Source organism: Erinaceus europaeus, chromosome 13 (assembly GCF_950295315.1).
Source record: "Erinaceus europaeus chromosome 13, mEriEur2.1, whole genome shotgun sequence".
Classification (NCBI taxonomy): Eukaryota; Metazoa; Chordata; class Mammalia; order Eulipotyphla; family Erinaceidae; genus Erinaceus; species Erinaceus europaeus.
Window position 1 is genome coordinate 11,174,918 of NC_080174.1, and position 21,630 is coordinate 11,196,547.

The following is a 21,630-nucleotide window of genomic DNA, read 5'->3' on the forward strand; positions in this document are numbered from 1 at the left end:
GATAGTGGGCAGCCCTGTCTAGTACCTGATGGGAAATGCTTCCAGTTTTTCACCATTGAGTATGATGTTGCCTGTAGGTTTGCTATATATAGACTCCACTATCTTCAGGAATTTTCCATCTATTCCCATTTTTTGTAGTGTTTTGATCATAAAGGGATGTTGTATTTTTTCAAAGGCTTTCTCTGCATCTATTGATATGACCATGTGGTTTTTGGTCTTGCTTTTGTTGATGTGGTGGATCACATTGATTGATTTACATATATTAAACCAACCTTGCATGCCTGGGATAAACCCCACTTGGTTATGATGAACAATCTTTTTGATATACTGCTGTATCCGGTTGGCTAGAATTTTGTTCAATATTTTCGCATCTATGTTCATCAGAGATATTGGTCTGCATTGCACCAACTCCAGTCTAGTTTCTGCTTTGTGTTAGGAATGACATTTTGAAGATGTTGGTTTTCTACACATGAATATAAAAAATAATTTTCGTTCCGATTTTCACTTAGCTAAGAATTCTAACTATCAATTTTCTTTTGTGGGGAAAACACTAGGCTGGAGTTCTTGACTATGAAACCTTTGCTGAGAGCTTAGCAACTCTGGAGGACTGGATTGTGGAAGCTGAAGAGATACTACAAGGCCCTGACCCAAGCCAGTCCTCCGATCTCTCTACCATTCGGGACAGGATGGAAGAACTCAAGGTGAGTGAGTGCTTTGTCATCTTTTTTTCTGTCCACAGAATCTTCCAGAAATCTCAAAACTCCTGAATTAGTTCCTTTGTTGTTGTTCTTTAAATATGTTATCTATTCCCTTTTTGTTGCCCTTGTTTTATTGTTGTAGTTATTATTGTTGTTATTATTGATGTCATTGTTGTTGGACAGAACAGAGAAATGGAGAGAGGAGGGGAAGACAGAGAGGGGGAGAGAAAGATAGACACCCGCAGACCTGCTTCACCACCTGTGAAGCGACTCCCTTGCAGGTGGGGAGCCGGGGGCTCAAACTGGGATCCTTACTCCGGTCCTTGCGCTTTGCACCATGTGCGCTTAACCTGCTGTGCTACCGCCCGACTCCTTTGTTGTTTTTTAATTCAAGCTTTCAAGAAACTTTCTTCCCAGAGACACCACCTCGCTTGTCTTCTTCCTGCATCAATCAAAACTAAACAAAGTTGGGGCCAGGCGGTGGCGGTGGAGCACCTGACTGAGCACCTGTGTTGCTGTGTGCAAGGACCCAGGTTCATGCCCCTGGTCCTCACGTGCAGAGGGGAAGCTTTACAAGTGGTGGAGCAGGGCTGTAGGTGTCTCTCTTTCTGTTTAGTCAAGGACAGTGAGTAACTCTCCCACAGGCTGAGTAGGAGATGTAACTTCTGTTTGCAGCTCTGGAGGGATGGCAAGTGGTGGGGAAATGCAGAGGTAGATTTAAAGTCTGTTTCACGAGAGCTCTGGCTTGTCTGACTGATCACAGTGTACAACTTGACTTCGTATTTTCTTTTCAGGGGCAGATGTTGAGATTCAGCAGCATGGCTCCAGATTTAGACCGCCTCAATGAACTGGGATATAGATTGCCCCTGAATGATAAAGAAATCAAACGGATGCAGGCCCTGAACCGTCACTGGACCCTGGTCTCCTCACAGACGACGGAGCGATTCAGGTAGCGTAATAAGAGAGGCGCTTTTGCCACTCTGCTCTGCCAATAGAAACCTGCTTGTGATGTGTGTCTGCCTACAAATTCTACTTTCTTCTATCTATTGATGCTCCTAGCACTTGAACTCAAAGTAGGAGTGTCAGATTGTGGTTCCCTGTGTTTAATGGACTATTATTTTAGTAAAAAAACAACAAAAACCAACTCAGTCTTAGTTGAAAATATATCAAAAACAACTGCAGAATTTTATCAGCTAAAGTAATGACCTTTTAAAAAATTTTTTTTCATTTATTTTTTCTTTAATTTTTTATTTATTAACTTGGGTAGAGACAGAGAAGTCAACAGGGTAGGGGGAGATGGAAAGGGAGAGACAGCGAGACACCTGAAGTCTTGCTTCCCAATTTGTGAAGCTTTCCTCCCAACATGGTAACCGGTGGCTTGAACCTGGGTCCTTGTGCACTGTAGCGTGTGCATTCAACCAGGTGCACCACTACCTAGCCGCTGTTTTTGTTTATTTAATATTGGCTAGAGACAGAGAGAAAGACTGCCGAGCTGGTGCAGTGGCTCTGCCTGTGGACTCTGAGGCAGACAGACAGGGCTTCAGGTTCAAAGCCTGTTTCCCCACCCCCGCCCCCAGAAACCCAGTGGTTTAACCGCTTGGGGGTGGGGGGGAGACAGAAATTGACAGGGGGAAATAGAGAGGGAGAGAGACAAAGAGACACCTGCAACCCTGCTTCTCCATTCATGAGGCTTCTTTCTGCAGGTGGGAACCAGGGGCTTGAACCTGGGTCCTTGTGCACTGCAATGTATGTGCTTAACCAGTGCACCACCTCCAAGCCCCTCAGAATTGCCATTTTGAAGTCACTTTTTATGTAATTTTTCATTCTGAATATAGGGCTGGGGAGATAGCATAATAGTTATGCAAAAAAGATTCTCATTCTGGGGGCTGAACGGTAGCGCAGCTGGTTAAGCGCACGTGGCACAAAGCGCACGGGCCTTCATAAGGATCCTGATTCGAGCCCCCAGCTCTCCACCTACAGGGGGCTCGCTTCACAAGCGGTGAAGCAGGTCAGCAGGTGTCTGTCTTTCTCTCTCCCTCTCTGTCTTCCCCTCCCTCCTCTCTTGATTTCTCTCTGTCCTATCCAACAACAGTAACAGCTATAACAACAACAACAGTTACAACAAGGGCAGCAAAATGAGAAAAATGGCCTCCAGGAACAGTGGATTCATAATACAGGCACTGAGCCCCATAGATAACCCTCGAGGCAAAAATAAATAAAATAAGATTCTCATCCCTGAGCCACCAAAGGTACCAGGTTCAGTCCCCAGCACATCCTTAAGTTAGAGCTGAGCAGTGCTCTGGTAAAAACAAACAAAAGAAAAGAAAAGAGAAAAAAAACATACCATACACACTGAGAACAACTATATAGCATGCAGACTTAGTGATGATCCAACTGGAATTAGAGGCAGGGGATGTCGAGGCAAGTTTCATTGATGAGTTTTCTCTTCTGTTTTTATTCTCTCAGTAAGTTGCAGTCCTTTTTGCTCCAACATCAGACATTCTTGGAAAAATGTGAAACATGGATGGAATTCCTGGTGCAAACAGAACAAAAATTAGTGGTAGAGATTTCAGGCAACTACCAACACCTTCTGGAGCAACAGAGAGCACATGAGGTCAGTTATGACAGTGGCTTTGGAAGGTAAAAAATTAGTTTTAGGTCTTTGGAAGGACAGAAAAACCACGTGGTAGGATTAAAGTGTGGAGTCTGAGGACATCATCAGCTACTTGGGTCTCTTTCTGAAGCTTGAGGGTTTAATGTCTTAACTACAAAATATATGATGAAATTCTTTATTTCATAGTTGGTCAAAATTGGCAGCCTTCATCCCCTGTGATGTGGCGTAGTGCCGAGGCATGATAAGAGTCTACTTACTACTGAGGGGGGCCAAGATATTTGACAACTCTTAAATTAAGCTGCAGGTATCATTCATATTGTGGGAACTGGTTTATTGGATAGAGATAGAGAAATTGAGATGGGAGGAGGAGATAAAAGAGGGAGAGAGGCAGAGAGACATCTGCAGCCCTGCTTCACTACTCATGAAGTTTTCCCCCTGCAGGTGGGGACCAGGGGCTTAAACCTTGGTCCTTGTGCACTGTAATGAGTGTGCTTAACGAGGTGTACCACCGCCTGGCCCCTATATTGAAGACTTAAAGCTGCCAGATGTCTGAAAGTATACCTCTTGGTCAAATTGTAATTTAATTATTTCTCAAGAAACATTGAATGAGAACTAGATATATTAAAGAAAAAAAAATCAGCAGGTTAAGTGCCATGGCGGGTTAAGCGCACATAACACAAAGTACAAGGACTGGCATAAGGATCCTGGTTCAAGCCTCGGTTCCCCACCTGCAGGGGTTGCTTCCTCAAGCAGTGAAGCTGGTCTGCAGGTGTCTGTCTTTCTCTCCCCCTCTCTGTCTTCCCCTCCCCTCTTGATTTCACTCTGTCCTGTCCAACAACAACAATGATAAACAACAAGGGCAACAAAAAGGGTGGGGGAGAAATAGCCTCCAGGAGCAGTGGATTTGTAGTGCAGGCAGTAACCTTGGAGGTGCAAAAAAGAAAGCCACACTGCCTTTTGAGTCTGTCTTGCTATTACTGATATAACTTGTTCCACATGGTTACACAAAGAATACCTTGGAAAGATGGAGTACAACTCCAGATATAACCCTGGTAGCAAATTAAAGAAAAAGAAGAAGAAAACAAAATCTCCTGTATTCTCCATGCAAAGTTAATCAGTGAGAACATAAACTATGTATTAATTTTATTAGATTTTGAAAGAAAGGAAACCATGACAAATTTAGTCATTTAGTTTTAACAAAGCCAAACTTGAATTATATCGTCAAGAATGTCCTAGTGGATGGTTTAAAAATTCATGATTATAGGACTTCATGGAAATCAATAGGTTAAATATTATGCCAACTGAAATGAAGCCTTAATAAAGCAAATAAGACAAAAATATATTTTGGAAAATTATGGCTGAACTGGTCACTAAATTTAGGAAGTCTAAAGTCTAAAGATTTTTTTTTTTTTGATTAACAGTTGTTTCAAGCAGAGATGTTCAGTCGTCAGCAGATTTTGCACTCGATCATTCTTGATGGGCAGCGTCTTCTAGAACAAGGTCAAGTTGATGACAGGTACGATCTTTAATACTCTGTATGGAGAAAAGTTCCAGTAAATTAGTCATTTTCTTTTTTAATGAGGAGCTGAGAGGGCATATCCACTCTCCCCAGAGCAATTGTACTACAATAAAGCTTCAGTAATTGAAGTAAAGGCTTGTCTGAATCTCCCAAATGACTGAGTATTGAATTTTTTTTTTTAAAGAACTGCTACTGTATCATATGAAGGACATAGAGTAATTGGAAATCAACTAGCCAGCCTTTGCCTCTCCTTTGTGTAGGACTGGAATTAATGAAGAGGGCAGAATGAATTGTATCATTGATGTATCATGGGTTTGTAAACAGATGTTTCTGCTATTCCTGTATGGTTGTGGAAATTTTATTCCTAAAGAGAACAGAAAGATCACTCTTGCTGCTTGAGAAGAACCTGAGGTCCTGATGTATGAACTAATCAGACGAAGTCCATGTAACAGTAGCGACAGAATTAGGCCTACTACTGGGTTGTTTACTTTTTAGGCATGGGATGTTTTTCACCTCATGGTAACTTTTGTATATCTGAAAATGCTTTGCTCTCTGAAATCTGATCACACTATCCCTCGATTCAGAGCGCGAACCATTTCTCTCAGGGCACACTGACCACTGTTCATGAAGTTAGCAGAATTTGCCTTTGCTTAAAACATTAAAATGAAATCTAGATCCTCTGTAGATTTTTGGAATGTGAATTATCAATCATCTTAACACTTCCTAGGAACAATTATTTACTCTATTTTATGTACTTTTTTTTTGTGGTGACATTTGGATTGCCAACCTCATTGATTTTATTCTATACAAACATCTTTCTCATATTTAGGACCAATAGTTATAATTATAATCAACTAAGTGGGGATTTTATCTAAAGAATTGAAGAAAGAGAAAAAGAAAGAAAGAAAGAGACAGAAAGAAAGGAAGAAAGAAAAGAATAAGAAAGGAAAGAAATTGTTCTTTTTATTGAAAGGTTTCGAAAGTGTTTTGGAAGTAATTCCAATTTTTAAGTGGATATTTCTTTGCAAGTACATGAAATGTTTTTATAGACAGACTTGGACACCATATTTATTCTACTCAAAATTAGCCAAAGTTAAATGCGGGCTTTACTGAGAATTTAAGGCCTTTAAACTAAAACAAATTCAAATTCAGTTAACTTACCTTTTCTCTTCCCTTGGTCAGCTCTACAAGAGTGTTATAAAGGTTTGAGTCATTAAAGAAAACAATACTTAAAACTCAGCCACAAGCCAACATCTATTAAATTTTAAGTGCTAACAGAAAAAAAGGACATTGAAGAGATGAAAATGGGAGAGTTAGACTTGAAGATGAAGAATTCTGAAGGGAAAAAAAATCAGAGTAGAGCAAATATTTCAAAATAAAAATTCATTTGTAAGTTGCTTTTCAGAGTTCAGGTTCAGTAATGAGAACAATAAACCGTTTAAGTTGCCCCTCATGTTGGCAGGTAGCTTAGAATGGTAGGGTTCTACAAAATGCAAACAAGTCCACCAAAGACATTTTGGACGGTTCCATAGAAGAGAAACCTATGCTCAGGGTCGGTCCTTTTCATGCTTCAGAGTATTCTCAAGTCCCGGAGCTTTCAGAGATGATAAATGCCTATAATTTCAGGGCAGTCTTATCTGCCTTATTCCATTCTGCTTCTATCAGGATTGATTATAAATATCACATTTCCCTTTCAATAACAGAGGCGCTCAGAACACATTTGGTTGTGAAATCCAAGTTTATACGGACCCTGGATCATAGAAGGTATTGTGAGCGCTCACACTGAGAGTAGTAAATTTGAGTCAGATCTGAAGTTCTCTAAAGAAAATAATACTATATCAGGAAAGAAAGACAATGTGAGTAAAACAGAGAAAATGTCCAATAACAGATCATTTAGCTATTAAGAATGATGAATTCAACTTTATCTCATCTTGGATGGAGCTTGAAGGAATTGTGTTAAGTGAGATAAGCCAGAAATAGAAGGATGAATATGGGATGATCTCACTCACAGACAGAAGTTGGGAAATCAGGACAGAAAGGGGCAACACAAAGCAGAATTTGGACTGGCTTTAGTGTGTTACACCAAAGCAAAGGATTCTAGTGGTGCGGAGCGGCGGACCTCAGGTCCTGGTGCTTGATGGTGGAGGAAGTGAGAATGTTTTGCAGAAAACTGAGAGATTTTACACATGTACCAACAGTTATATTTACTGTTAACCATTAATCCTCCCAATAAAAGAAAAACAAGAGAAAATGCAAGTAATGTTACACTTTAGTATTAGTCGAATGTGCGAAGAAAACTATAATCGACAAAGAACCTTATCCTATTTGATACTGAGCATATTCTTTCTAGTAAGGCAATTATAGAACCACAAATTGAATGCTGAAGAAAACTTAATAATTTTTAAAGCCTAGGTAACATAGAGATGGGAGAAACAAACCCAAAGCTCTCAGATTATTTAGCCTGAGACAGAATGCTAAAGAAAATGTCAGTATTGCATACAAGTCTAAAAATATTTAATGATATATTTTAAAAAATTAATTTATTTTCCCTTTTGTTGCCCTTGTCGTTTTTTATTGTTGCTGTAGTTATTGATGTCGTCTTTGTTGGATAAGACAGAGAGAAATGGAGAGAGGAGGGGAAGACAGAGAGGAGGAGAGAAAGAGAGACACCTGCAGACTTGCTTCATGGCTTGTAAAGTGACTCCCCTGCAGGTGGGGAGCCGGGGGCTCAAACTGGGATCCTCAAGCTGGTTCTTGCACTTTGCACCAAGTGCACTTAACCTGCTGCGCTACCACCCGACTTCCAATGATATTGTTTTATTGAAGTGGCTGTGGTCTCACTAAACACATTTTTGTTCATCCAGAGAGGCACATAATTGTAAATGAAGACAGAATTTTGAGCTCCTTTTCTGATGCAGTAGCCTACACAGGTTTCTGTCACCTGCTTGAGTAGGCGACCAACAGTGTGCTCAGGGTTAGGGACCATTCTGACTGCTCATGCAGGCTCTCTCAAGAAATCCAGGTGAGAGATGTAGTCTTCAAACCTCTGGAGAGACATGAGAACACTCAACCATTTGCCAACAACATTATTTTCACTGTCACTTTTATTTTTCTCTTTTTATTGAGGTGGTTAAGTCCTAATAAGAGAAATCCTTTCATGTTTGTACTCTTATTTTGTTGTTATTGTTGTTGCCCTTTTTTTTTTTAAATTGTTGTTGTAGTTATGATTGTTATTGCTGTCGTCATTGGATAGGACAGAGAGAAATGGAGAGAGGAGGGGAAGACAGAGAGGGGGAGAGACAGATAGACACCCGCAGACTTGCTTTATTGCCTGTGAAGCGACTCCCCCTGCAGGTGGTAAGCCGGGGGCTCAAACCAGGATCCTTAACGCCGGTCCTTGGTCCTTGCAGTTCATGCCACATGTGCTTAACCTGCTGTGCTACAGCCCGGCTCCCTTGTCCTTCTCTTTTTAGCTTATCTCACTCAACACTATGTCCTCAAATTCTCTATTACTTTTTTTTTTTAAAAAGATTTTATTTATTTATGAGAAAGATAGGAGGAGAGAGAAAGAACCAGACATCACTCTGGCACATGTGCTACAGGGGATCGAACTCAGGACCTCATGCTTGAGAGTCCAAAGCTTTACCACTGCTCCACCTCCCGGACCACACTCTCTATTACTTTTTTTCAACTACCTGCAAAAACAATTAATAGTAGATGTTGCTAATAAAATATATTATATTAATGGAGCCAATAACAGATCAGGGCAGGATATCACAATAGCTATACTCTAGATCACTTCTTTTAAAAATATTTTATTTTGGGGAGCTGGGTAGTGGTGCACCTTGTTGAGTGCACATGTTACAATGCACAATACCCTAGGTTCGAGTCCCCAGTCCCCACCTGCAGGGGGAAAGCTTCACAAGTGGTGAAGCAGGGCTGTAGGAGTCTCTCAGTCTCTCTCCCTCTCTGTCAGCCCCTTCCCTCAATTTCTTGCTGTCTCTATCCAATAAATAAAAAAAACAATAAAAATTTTTTTTTAATTTATTTTTTATTTTACTAAGAGATAGGAATCAAGAGGGAGAGAGGGGATAGAGAGAGAAAACGAGATGCAGGTAAGATGCAGAACTGCTTTGCTGCTCATGAAACTTCCCCCCCTACAGGTCAGGACCATGGGCTTGAACTCAGGTCCTTGGGCATAGGAACATGGGTGCTTAACCAAGTGAGCCACCCTCTGGCCAATAGGCCACTTTTTTGGACTGAGTTCATTCCAAGGTCTATCTATCAAGCTGATTCTTTAACCACATCCAAGCTTACGGTTTTCTCCCTACACCTTTGTTCCTTCTCCAGGGATGAATTCAACCTGAAGTTGACGCTCCTCAGCAACCAGTGGCAGGGCGTGATTCGCAGGGCCCAGCAGAGGAGAGGCATCATCGACAGCCAGATCCGCCAGTGGCAGCGCTACAGGGAGATGGCCGAGAAGCTTCGCAAATGGTTGGCTGAGGTGTCCTGTCTCCCAGCGAGTGGTCTCGGAAGCATCCCCGTGCCACTGCAGCAGGCAAGGAGCCTCTTTGATGAAGTGCAGGTAAGACACAGAACACGCTCAGTGTAAACCTCTTCTCCATTTCCAGGGCACACTTGCCCCATCACCACCCTTCTTCAGAGACTTGCGAAGTGATACTAGAATGAGAGTAGACATCCCAAATGTCAATAGAGGCGTGTAACACCGTTGCCATGAAAAGTTCATATTTTAATTTAAAAAATAATAAGTACAAAAAAACAGATGTGGGCACTTTTTTTTTTGTCTCCAATTCATCTTTTTTTTTTTTTTTGCCTTAAGGGTTGCCGCCGGGGTGCAGTGCCTGCACTACGAATCCGCTGCTCCTGGAGGCCATTTTTTCCCTTTTGTTGCCCTCGTTGTTTATCATTGTTATTATTCCTGTCGTTGTTGTTGGATAGGACAGAGAGAAATCAAGAGAGGAGGGAGGGGGAGACTGAGAGGAGGAGAGACCTGCTTCATGCCTGTAAAGCAACCCCTAACCACCCCCACCCCCCCGCAGTGCGCTTAACCTGCTGCACTACCACCCGCCCCTCAATTCATCTCCTTTAAGAAAGATGGGACTAGACTTTGTTCATCTATATTTATAATTTTTGAACATCTATGTCTTGACATTTTTTTTCCTGAGATTTACTTATTTTTTTTCTTCTTTAATCAATTACAAAAGCATATTTTTCTTTTCTTTGTCTTTTTTTTTTTTTTTTTTAACCAGAGCACTGCTCAGCTCTGGCTTATGATGGTGCAGGGGGTTGAACCTGGGACTTCAAAGGCTTAGGCATGAGAGTCAGTTTGCATAACCATTATGCTATCTCGTCTGTCCTATAAGCATATTTTCTATGTGCTCCAATAAATAGCTCAGCAGGGAGAACAGAGGGCAGAAATGTCTGAGGTTCTAGGTTTAATCCCACCACCACATCTGCCACAGGGACACTCTACCCTGTCTGCCTGTCATTCTTACCATTTCCTTCATGAAAGAAATCTTTAGAAATAATAAATGTGTTTTCTGTGTTTAGATTACATCTTTATTTCTGCAAAGATTAGCATTACACATGGTCCACTAAGTTTCCTATATTTGTTTATATCTAACATATATGAAACTGCTCTTGTTAAATCACAAAATGGTATCTTTCTCAATAAAATAGCCTATTTCTAGGTTTCTGTACTAATTATCAAGTATTCAAATACATTTTTAATTAATTTATTTATTGGATGTGTGTATGTGTATGTGAAAGAGAGAGAAAGAGATGGAGAGGAAGACACCAAAGACCTACTTCATCTTAAATGGTGCTATAGATTGAACTCAGGGGCAGGGCTAGATAGCATCATGGTTATGCAAACAGACTCTTATGCCTGAGGCTCCAAAGTCCCAGGTTCAATCCCCTGCACCACCATAAGCCAGAGCTGAGCAGTGCTCTGGTTAAAAATAAATAAACAGATAACTAAAAATAGATTGAACTCAGAACCTCACTCATAAAAGACCCATTCTTTTTTTTTTTTCTTTTTTTTTTTTCCTTTTTGCCTCCATGTGCACTAACCTGGTGGTGCGCTACTGCCCGGCCCCCAAAATCCATGCACAATTTCAATAAGATTTCAGGTTTTAGATGATGGAAAGTATATTTGCTAAATGTAATCTGTGCCCCCATTTTCTTAACTAAGCTAAACGATTTGCTACGTTTTTTTTTTTTTTTTTTTTTTTTTTTTTTACATCATCTTCTTTTTTATGTCTGGATGTATTTGTTGACTGACTACACCTTACTTTAAGATGATTCATACGCTTAATAGTGCTCACTCTGTGTGGGAAGGTTGTGGGGAAACTCCACAGTAGTGTGCTATCTGATTTGCGGACTGTTTGAGAGTGTGTCCTGTTTGTTTTTCACACAGGATGTTCATTACGTGGGTAGAAATGAATTGCTTTTCAGTTAGCACTGCAAGGTCCAGGAGCTAGCTCATCTGGCAGAGTGTGAATCGTACCATGCATGAGGCCCTGGGTTCAATGCCTGGCAGCACATGAGGGTATCATGAACAGGATCAAGTGACACTCCCTGGGTGGTGGGCAATGCTATGATGTCTTTTCCTTGCAGTCTGTCTTTCCCTCTTATCTCTTCTCTCTGTCTCTACTCTTCTTATTTTCTTTTCTTTTTGGATAGAGGTAAAGCAATTGAGAGGGGAGAAGAGGTAGAGGAGGAGGGGCCAGGCCGTAGTGCACCGGGTTAAGAGCACATAGTACTAAGCACAAGGACCCACACAACGATCCTGGTTCGAGCTGCTGCTCCCCACTTGTAGGGGTTCACGTTACGAGCAGTGAAGCAGGTCTGCAGGTGTCTCTCTTTCTCTCTCCCTCTCTGTCTTCCCCTCCCTGTTAATTTCTCTCTGTCCTATCCAAAAGAATGAGAAAATGGCCACAGGAGCAGTGGATTCATAGTGCAGGCACTTGAGCCCTAGGAAAACCCTCAAGGCAGAGGGGGGAGGGGGGGGAGAGACACCTGTAATAAGGTCCCAACAATTGTGAAGCTCCCTCCCTGCAGGTGGGGACCAGGGGCTTGAATTCAGGTCCTTGTGTAGTTTAGCATAAAATTTAAAAAAATTAAAATAAAATTTGAAGAATGTATTAAAAATGTGCAAGGACCTAAGTTCAAGCCCCCAGTCTCCACTTGCGGGTGGGAATGTTTCACAAACCGCGAAACAGTGCTGCAGGTGTCTCTTTTTTCTCTCCTCCTCTATTTCCCACCTCCCCTTTCAGTTTCTCTGTCTCCATACAAAAATTTATAAATTTAAAGAGTGGAAAAAGGACTGAGAGTGACAAACTGGTTTCTTTCAGTTCAAGGAAAAAATCTTCTTGCGACAGCAAGGTAGCTATATCCTCACAGTGGAGGCCGCCAAGCAACTCCTGCTCTCTGCGGACCCCGCGGCAGAGGTCGCCCTGCAGACGGAGCTCACTGAAATCCAGGAGAAGTGGAGATCAGCCAGCCTGCGTCTGGAGGAGCAGAGGCAAAAACTGGCCTTCCTGTTGAAAGTAAGTGTTGTAATTAAAATAAACAAAAGCACTCGCTTGTGGCGAGGCTGTGAGCAGGTTTAAACAATCAAAGCTTTATGAGGGCAGCACAGTACTATGAGATATTTTAGGTATGGCAAAATAAGCAGTTCTTGGCAGGGGTTAAAATTAAGCCAGGCCCATTAAGTCCATGAGTGAGTTAGCAGCAGTTCAACCCCACGTGTTCATTTATTCCTGTCAGCAGCACTGTCGCAGGTCCTGAGAGAACTCAGATAGGGTCACCAAGAGCCACAGAAGGAGCTGAGAAATAAGGACTAAGAAGCATGAGAAAGGTTAATTACCAAGGTTTAAATTCACGTGTGTACAAGCCCTAGGAGAAGCTGCCATGACCATGAACACCTCTGTCTTGAATTCACTGCCAGCCGCCTCTGCAGGAACCCCCCACCCCCCTAGCTCCAGCCTCCAGTCAGTGTGTTCTTGGGCAAAGGAGACCGGGCTTCCGGCTGCCTGCAAGTTCACTTGGTTTCCACCAGTCCATCAGCCTGATGTCAGCCCCTGCCAATTTGAGGTCTCAAAGGCTATGCTATGTCGCAACAAGTTGAGTTCAGTACTCTCCTGGGAAGTGAATATTACAAACACTCTAGTCCTATCAGGCACTGTGTGTGTCCACTGTGTATTGTTTAAGACCTTGTCCTGTCATGGATCAACCTGTCAATGCCCATGTTTAGCGGGGAAGCAATTACAGAAGCCAGACCTCCCACCTTCTGCACCCCATAATGACCCTAGGTCCATGCTCCCAGAGGGATAAAGAATAAGAAAGTATCAGGGGAGGGGATGGGATATGGACTTCTGGTAGTGGGAATTGTGTGGAGTTGTATCCCTCTTATCCTATAGTCTTGTCAATATTTCCACTTTATAAATAATTTTTTTAAAAAAAGAATAATTAATTTAAAAAAAAAGAAAAAAAAACCTGTTCTGTCTTGCAAGACCTGGATGCATTTTGTAATTTTTAAGTTGTTTATCTTCCAGGAAAATTCCCCATTTATAATTCCCCAGTTATAAGTTTAATAAGCCTGTACAAGTGATGAGTTCTGATTAATGACTCCATGCTGAGCAAGGAACAAGGAACTTTTATAGACCTAGACAGGAATGCAGAGCATAGATTTCACTTCCTTATCTGAGACTCAGGCAGTTTTTGAAGATGGCTATCTCTTGTTTTATAACAGAGAGAAACCTAGCCAGGAAGACACTCTTGATTTGTTGCTTGCTTCTCTGAGTGCATTGCTCTCAGATAGAATCTTGCAGAGGGATATTAAGTCTTGAGTTGGCTACAAATCACTACTGGCCACCCAGAAGTGATGTTAGTCTTCAAAATGCTTTTCTTTCTCACTGATTCTATATGGAACACACCTGCAGCCCTGCTTCACAACTCTTGAAACTCTTCCCCTGCAGGTGGGGTCCAGGGGCTTGAACCTAGATCCTTGCACGCTGTAATGTTGTGCTTAACCAGATGAGCCACTGCCCAGCCCCTTCTATATGGAATGCATAGTCAGCAGTTAAGAAGGGGCCTGAGCAATTCCCTCAGATAAGCCCTAGTTACCACAGTGAACCAAGGAACCAAGGAACCTGGGTCACCTGTGTGTTCCTCAGTTTTCTTCATCTGAAGAATGGATATGATGACACACCCTTCTTCTATCTTTGAGAAGATTTTGTGAAGTAGCAGAGTAAAGTCACATGTCACTGTATTGTGAGTCTGGCTAAAGGTTTGTCGATTTTGTTTACTCTTTCGAAGAACCAACATTTACTTTCATTGATCTTTTGTATGGTTTTCCTATTCTCAATGTTATTTATTTCTGCCCTAACTTTAGTAATTTCTGTCCTTCTGGTTGCTTTAGGATTCCTTTGTTGTTCTTCTTCTAGGTCTTTAAGATGTGCAATCAGGCTGTTTATTTGTGCCTTTTCTTGTTTCCTAATGTGTGCTTGTATAGCTATGAACTTCCCTCTTAGGACTGCTTTAGCTGTGTCCCAAATATTTTGATAGCTTGTCTCTTCATTTTCATTGAACTCTCGAAACATTTTGATTTCTTCCTTGATTTCCTCTTTGACCCAGAAGTTGTTAAGAAGTGTACTGTTGAGCTTCCACATTTTCACACTGTTTCTAATCTTTTGTTGATTGTTAAGTGTTAGTTTAATTCCACTGTGGTCTGAGAAGATGCTTGGGATGATTTCAGTGCTCTTGAATAGGCTGATGCTGTCTTTGTGGCCTAACATATGGTCTATCCTTGAGAATGATCCATGTGGATTTGAGTAAAATGTGTATTCCAGTTTCTTGGGATGAATGACTCTGAAAATGTCCAATAGTTCTAGTTTATCTATCTCTTCATTTAGCTCCCTTATGTCTTTATTGATTTTCTGCCTGGATGATCTGTCAAGTTGAGATAGAGGGGTGTTGAAGTCCCCTACTATGATTGTGTTACTGTTAATATATTGCTGTAGCTCTTTCAGTAGAAGTTTGATGTATTTAGATGGCTTCTCATTGGGTGCATAGATATTAATAATTGTTAAGTCCTCTTGATTGACTGATCCTCTGAGCAGTAAGTAGTGTCCATTCCTATCTTTTTTAATCTTATCTATTTTAAAGTCTATAATGTCAGATATGAGAATAGCTGTTCCTGCCCTTTTTTGTGGGCCATTGGCTTGAATGATAGTTTTCCATCCTTTCACTTTAAGTCTGTGTTTGTCTTGTTGCGTTAGGTGAGTTTCCTGTAGACAACATATTGTTGGGTTGTGTTTTCTGATCCATCTTCCTACTCTGTGTCTTTTAATAGGTGAATTCAGTCCATTGACATTTATTGATATCAAAGATTGAAGATATTTTAACGCCATTCTTGTAGAGTTTTAGAGTGTTTTGATATATGTTCTATTTGTGGTGGTCTGGTTGTTTATAGGAGACCTTTCAGAAATTCTTTCAAGGCAGGCTTGGTGATGGTTGCTTCCTTCAACTGTTGCTTGTCTGAGAAGGTTTTGATGCTTCCATCTAGTCTGAATGACAATCTAGCAGGATATAGTATTCTTGGCTGAAAGCCTTTCTCATTGAGCACTCGATAGATATCTTGCCATTCTCTTCTGGCCTGTAGTGTTTGTATGGAGAAGTCTGCTGCTAATCTTATGGGTTTTCCTTTGTAGGTGACTCTTTGTTTTTCTCTTGCAGCCTTGAGGATCCTTTCTTTATCCTTATTCCTTTCCAATCTAAGTATGACATGTCTTGGTGTCTTTAGGTCTGGGTTAATTCTGTTTGGGACCCTCTGGGCTTCTTGAATCTTTATGTCTTTGGTGTTGTCTAGACTAGAGAAATTTTCAGCTATTATGGCCTGGAGAATGCTTTCTTTCTCCCCTTCTCTTTCTTCCTCTGGTAAGCCAATAATGCGTATATTGTTTCTTTTGAAGTCATCCCATAGGACTCTGTTGTTGTTTTCAGCATCTCTTAATCTCTTTTTGAGATCTCTTACTTCTTTTTTAGTTGTCTCTAATTCATCCTCAATCTTGCTAATTCTGTCTTCAGCCTCATTGATTCTATTCTCTCTGCCCTCTACTGCTTTCTGGAGTTCATCTATTTTGTTGCCCTGCTCTGATACTGTTTTAGCTTGTTCAGTTAGTTGCCTTCTTAGCTCAGCGATTTCAGCTTTCAGCTCTCTAATAACCATGAGATTATTAGAATTTTCTTCCATATTCTCATTTGTTGTTCCTGCATTTCTGATTACAATTTTTTCAAATTCTTTACTCACTCCTGTTATTATTTCCTTAGCTAATGTTTGGATGTTGAACTCGTTGTTTTGTGCTTCACCCTCTGGAGGACTTTTAGCTGGACTCTTGTCCTGGTTCGAGTCTCCAATATTTTTTCTTGTTGTTTTAACCATTTTATATAAGTTAACAGTTTTTTCAATCCCTGAGTTGGAGTTCAGTGGTGTAAAAGCCTTTTTTTTTTTCCCCCTGTAGGCTATGGGAGCCTGAGGGCTTTTAAACTATCAATAGGCTTCTTGGCTTAATCACTGACTCCTGACCAAGAGATAAAGCAGGGTGTGGCAGAGATACTCCAGTGGTTATGCAAAGAGACTTTCACAGCCCCTCAGCTATGCCACCGAGAGGCATAGGTCTTCTCCTGAGTTTCCAGGTCAGATCTCTGTACCCTGGTGTCCCTCCCTGTTTCTGCTCCAGACTCTGAGGGCAGTAGCAATGGAGACTCAGAGTTGTACTTGGTGAGTCTCTGGGGAGCCTCCTCCTCCCTTCAACTGTCCCCTTGTTGTGGAGCAGACTGGAGGTGGTGTCTCCACTGACAAACTGTCGAACTAAGCAGCCACTTAATCTCTCCTTAGGCCCCTCTCTCCTCTCTGTCACCAGCCACGCGTGTTTGTACTCACGGGTGATTTACTGGGTTCCTGTGGTCATTCTAGTCCTGTCCTGTTTTGGTCCGGGTGGTCTCCTCTGGTATTCCTAGTTGATCCGGGAGAGGAGAGTCACATGTCACTGTAGCTGACACATGCTGACCACTCATAATGACAGTAATTGTTTTTGCTCCTTTTTTAAAAAAATATTTCATTATCTTTTTTAATTTAATGGATAGAGACATCCAGAAGTCAAGAGAGAAGGGGGTGATAAGAGAGGAAGAAAGACACCTGCAACACTGTTTCACCAATCAAAAAGCTTTCCCCCCCCGCAGGTGGGGACAGGGACTGGAACCTGGGTCCTTGTGCACTGTAACACGTGCGCTCAACTAGGCGCATCACCAGCCAGCCCCATAATGACAGAAATTACCACTGAAAGCATCAGTTTGAAGAGAATGCATGTAGACTTTCACTAGCTTTAATGTGATTGTGTCTAGAAATTGACCTCCCACTTTATTTTTAATCAATGGTAATAATTTCTAATGAATATTTATTATTGGATAGAGACAGAGAAATTGAGAGGGGCTGGCTGGGGAGCTAGAGAGGGAGAGAGACAGAGAGACACCTGCAGCCCTGCCTCCCTTGTGAAGCTACCTTCCCCGCAGGTGGGGACTGGGGGCTCGAACCTGGGTACTTGCTCACTGTAATGTGAGTGTTGAACCATGTGCACCACCGCCTGACCCAATGGTAATAATTAAAGCTCATGGAGCATATTTTGCTTACAAAAAAAAAATGCTTAAGGTATAGACACCCACTAGGTTCTTTCTGCTGGGTCTTATTAAATAAAAAATTACTGTGAGCCAGCAGTAGCACAGGGGGTTAAGTGCACATGGCACAAAGTGCACGGTCCAGTGTAAGAATTCTGGTTAGAGCCCCCGGCTCCCCACCTGCAGGGGAGTCACTTCACAGGCGATGAAGCAGGTCTGCAGGTGTCTATCTTTCTCTCCTTTCTGTCTTCCTCTCCTCTCTCCATTTCTCTCTGTCCTATCCAACAACAATAATAGTAACAACAACATCAAGGGCAACAGAAAGGGGAAAAATGGCCTCCAGGAGCAATGAATTCATAGTGCAGGCACTGAGCCCCAACAGTAACCTTGGAGACATAATAATAATAATAATAAATAATAATAATAATAATAATAATAATAATAATAATATTACTTTCTGTGCAGCATAGCAGTAACTCCAAAGTGCCATTGGACATCTAATGAAATTATTTGCAGGGTGGGGGTAAATAGTATAACAGGTACACAAAGAGATTCTCATGCTTGAGGTTCCAAAGTAGCAGGTTCAATCCCCTACACCACCATAAAAAGAAAAAAAAGAAGTTATTGGCATACAGCACAAATTATCAATAAGTCACTATGTATTTTTTTTTTTTTTTGAGGGAGAGTTGGATTCAGAAAAGGACTAAACACAGTCACTTTGTTGAAAACATGGTCATTTTGTACCTTCCTTTATTTGGAATGTCATCTTTGGACATAGCCCCAACACCTACTGAGGCATGATAACTGAGCCATTGCTTGTGTTTTTCCTGTCAATCTGTTTGTTGATAGATAAAAAGCCCACTTTGGTAGCTGTCAGGAGACCAGGATGTTTGCTTCTTTCCTTATAACTCACGTTGTATAAAGACTTGATTATAGCTTCTGAGTCAAAGACACCCTTAGAAAAGGAAATCCTTTTTCTTCACATCCATTTACTTTAAATCATGTATTTGATCCTGTTAACACAAGAAGGACTTTATAGAGCTGAGTTATAATGTTTATCACACTTCATTCCAGTGTGAGTTTTTAACCACAGTTGTAATGTTTATTTTTATCTCTTAATTAAATTTTGGTAAATTTGTCAAAAAAATAAATTCATTATAGTCCTGTTTATTACATGTTCACTTATTTCCCCATTGCCTCTTGGATTGTGTTATGAAATATAAAAAGCTGGTTTCTTTATTTCAGGTCATAGAACATTTACTGACTATATGTTGATAGATCTCAGGGCATGTAGTGTTATAACAGAGAATCCTGCTCAACTTGAAGTGCCAAGAGAGTATGTTTGTCTGGCTCACTGTGTAGCCTGGGACCAAAGATTTTAATAAAGGGGAATTCAAACAGTCTAACTAGGATAGATAATGTTTGTTGGCATTTGGTAAATGGGAAGAGAGAATGTGATTCTCTACCATCACAAATTTACCAGGGAAATTTTAAAGATAAGTGAGAAACTTGGATCCAATTCTCCAGTTTGAAATGAAAAGACATTTTTCAATAGGAAGTCCTTCTAGTCGTCTTTGTCATATATATATATATTTTTTTCCCCTTTATTTATTGGATAGAGACAGCCAGAAATCAAGATGGAAGGGGGTGATAGAGAGGGAGAGAGACAGAGAGACACCTGCAGCCCTGCTTCACCACTCACAAAGCTTTCCCCCTGCAGGTGGGGGCCGGGAGCGCTAACCCGGGTCCCTGTGTATTATAATACATGTGCTCAACCAGTTGCACCATCACCCGGCCCCCTTCTTTGTCTTAAAGAGGTCTTAGAGAAGACAATTATGTGATTGATAACTGTGGAACTGTGTCAAAAAAAAAAAAAGACACCAGGTGAGAAAAAGTGACCAGACAAGAGTGACAATGGTAGCTTAGATGGATCTTGTAGGAATCATGTTAAGTGAGATAAGCCAGAAAGAGAAGGATGAATATGGGGTGATCTCACTCACGGACAGAACCTAAGAAACAAGAACAGGAAGGGGAAAACACAAAACAGAATTTTTTCTTGAGTTTGTTGTATTGCACCGATGCAAAGAACTCTTGAAGGTGGGGGAGTGGGTTTCAGGTCCTGGTATATGATGGTGGTGGAGGATCTAGTATTACACATATATCAAAAACTACATATATATTATAAACCATTATTCCCCACAATTAAAAAATAGAGTGTGAAGGAAATGCAAACATGATCTGGCCCCATGGGAACTACTGGAAGAACTCTCTTTGTTTTTGTTTTTTTTTAAAGGGTTTATGCTATAAAATATGTTCCCTGGGAAAGAGGAAGTTAAGAACAGAAGCAACTGTACCAAAATTAAGAATTCTTATTTCGTTGAATTTAATCTGTTTTGGCACTGAGACACCAAATACAAGTTGATGTAAAGATAGGGTACTATAAATGATAAAGTTTCCATTATGGTTCCTTTAGTATTGTCCTTTTTTTAAATACATTTAAAAAAATATTTATTTATTTTCCCTTTTGTTGCCCTTGTTTGGTTTTTATTGTTGTGATAGTCGTTGTTGTTATTCAAGTCGTTGTTATTGGATAGGACAGAGAGAAATGGACAGAGGAGGGGAAGACAGAGAGTGGGAGAGAAAGACAGACACCTGCAGACCTGCTTCACCGCCTGTGAAGCGACTCCCCTGCAGGTGGGGAGCCGGAGGCTCCAACTGTGATGCATATGCCGGTCCTTCAGCTTTGTGACACCCATGTGCGCTTAACTCGCTGCGCTACCGCCCGACTTTTTTTTTTTTTGTCTCCAGGGTTATCACTGGGGCTTGGTGCCTGCGTTTCAAATCCACTTCTCCTGGCAGCCATTTTTTCCATTTTATTGGATAGGACAGAGAGAGTTGGAGAGAGGAGGTGGGGGGGGAGAGAAAGATAGACACCTGCAGACCTGCTTCACTGCCTGTGAAGCGACTCCCCTGCAGGTCGGGAGCTGCGGGCTCAAACCGGGATCCTGGCACAGGTCCTTGTACTTCCTACTATTTGCGATTAACCTCTTCCTTTTTTATTTATAATTGCAGAAGAAATATTCACTAATAATTGAAGTGTGTAGAGTAACAAATGAAAGTTCTCCCACACCACCCCCCAAATCATACTGTCATCCCAAGAAATAAATAACTGTTGTTAAGTTTAGTGTGTCACCTTCTGATTCTAGCCACAGAATCTCTCTCTCATTTTCTGTCTGTCTCTCTCCCCTCCTTCCCCCAACATGCAAAAAAGTATAGCACTGAAGCTTCTTCCAGTGTAGAGAGGGCTTGAGCTGGCCTGCTATGTAAAGTTAATTTTACATATTATTCATTTGATCCTTTGTTATATTGAGATAACTCAGGTCAGAACAGATCAGCATCGGTACAGGGTAGTAACACTGCTTTCGTTCATTCATTTAATTGAATCATGATTCATTTAATAATTACATTCGGGAGTCGGGAAGTAGCGCAAGGGGTTAAGTGCACGTGGTGCAAAACACAAGGACTGGAGTAAGGATCCCAGTTTGAGCTCCTGGCTCCCCACCAGCAGGGGAGTCGCTTCACAGGTGGTGAAGCAGGTCTGCAGGTGTCTATCTTTCTCTTCCCTTCTCTGTTTTCCCCTCCTCTCTCCATTTCTCTCTGTCCTATCCAACAACAATGACATCAGTAACAACAACAATAACTACAACAACAATAAAAAACAAGGGCAACAAAAGGGAAAATAAATAAATATAATTTTTTCCCTTTTTTTATATTTATTTTATTTATTTATTCCCTTTTGTTGCCCTTGTTTTATTGTTGTAGTTATTATTGTTGTTGTCGTTGTTGGATAGGACAGAGAGAAATGGAGAGAGGAGGGGAAGACAGAGAGGAGGAGAGAAAGATAGACACCTGCAGACCTGCTTCACCGCCTGTGAAGCGACTCCCCTGCAGGTGGGGAACTGGGGTTCGAACCGGGATCCTTATGCCGGTCCTTGTGCTTTGCGCCACCTGCGCTTAGCCCGCTGCACTACAGCCCGACTCCCAAATATAAAATTTTTTTTTTAATTTAAAAAAATAATTACATTCATCAAGACGCTGAT

At 41.3% G+C, this 21,630-nt stretch overlaps 1 protein-coding gene across 2 annotated transcripts in view; it reads left to right on the forward strand.

Moving 5' to 3' along the window:
- SYNE1 (spectrin repeat containing nuclear envelope protein 1) overlaps positions 1-21,630 on the forward strand; it is a 606,430-nt gene that overhangs the window by 485,429 nt on the left and 99,371 nt on the right. For both annotated transcript variants that reach the window (XM_060205315.1, XM_060205316.1), the window contains 6 exons: positions 555-701; positions 1,493-1,647; positions 3,165-3,312; positions 4,734-4,828; positions 9,182-9,416; positions 12,208-12,402. In XM_060205315.1, coding sequence (XP_060061298.1) covers positions 555-701; positions 1,493-1,647; positions 3,165-3,312; positions 4,734-4,828; positions 9,182-9,416; positions 12,208-12,402 — 975 coding nt within the window. The remainder of the gene's footprint in view (positions 1-554; positions 702-1,492; positions 1,648-3,164; positions 3,313-4,733; positions 4,829-9,181; positions 9,417-12,207; positions 12,403-21,630) is intronic.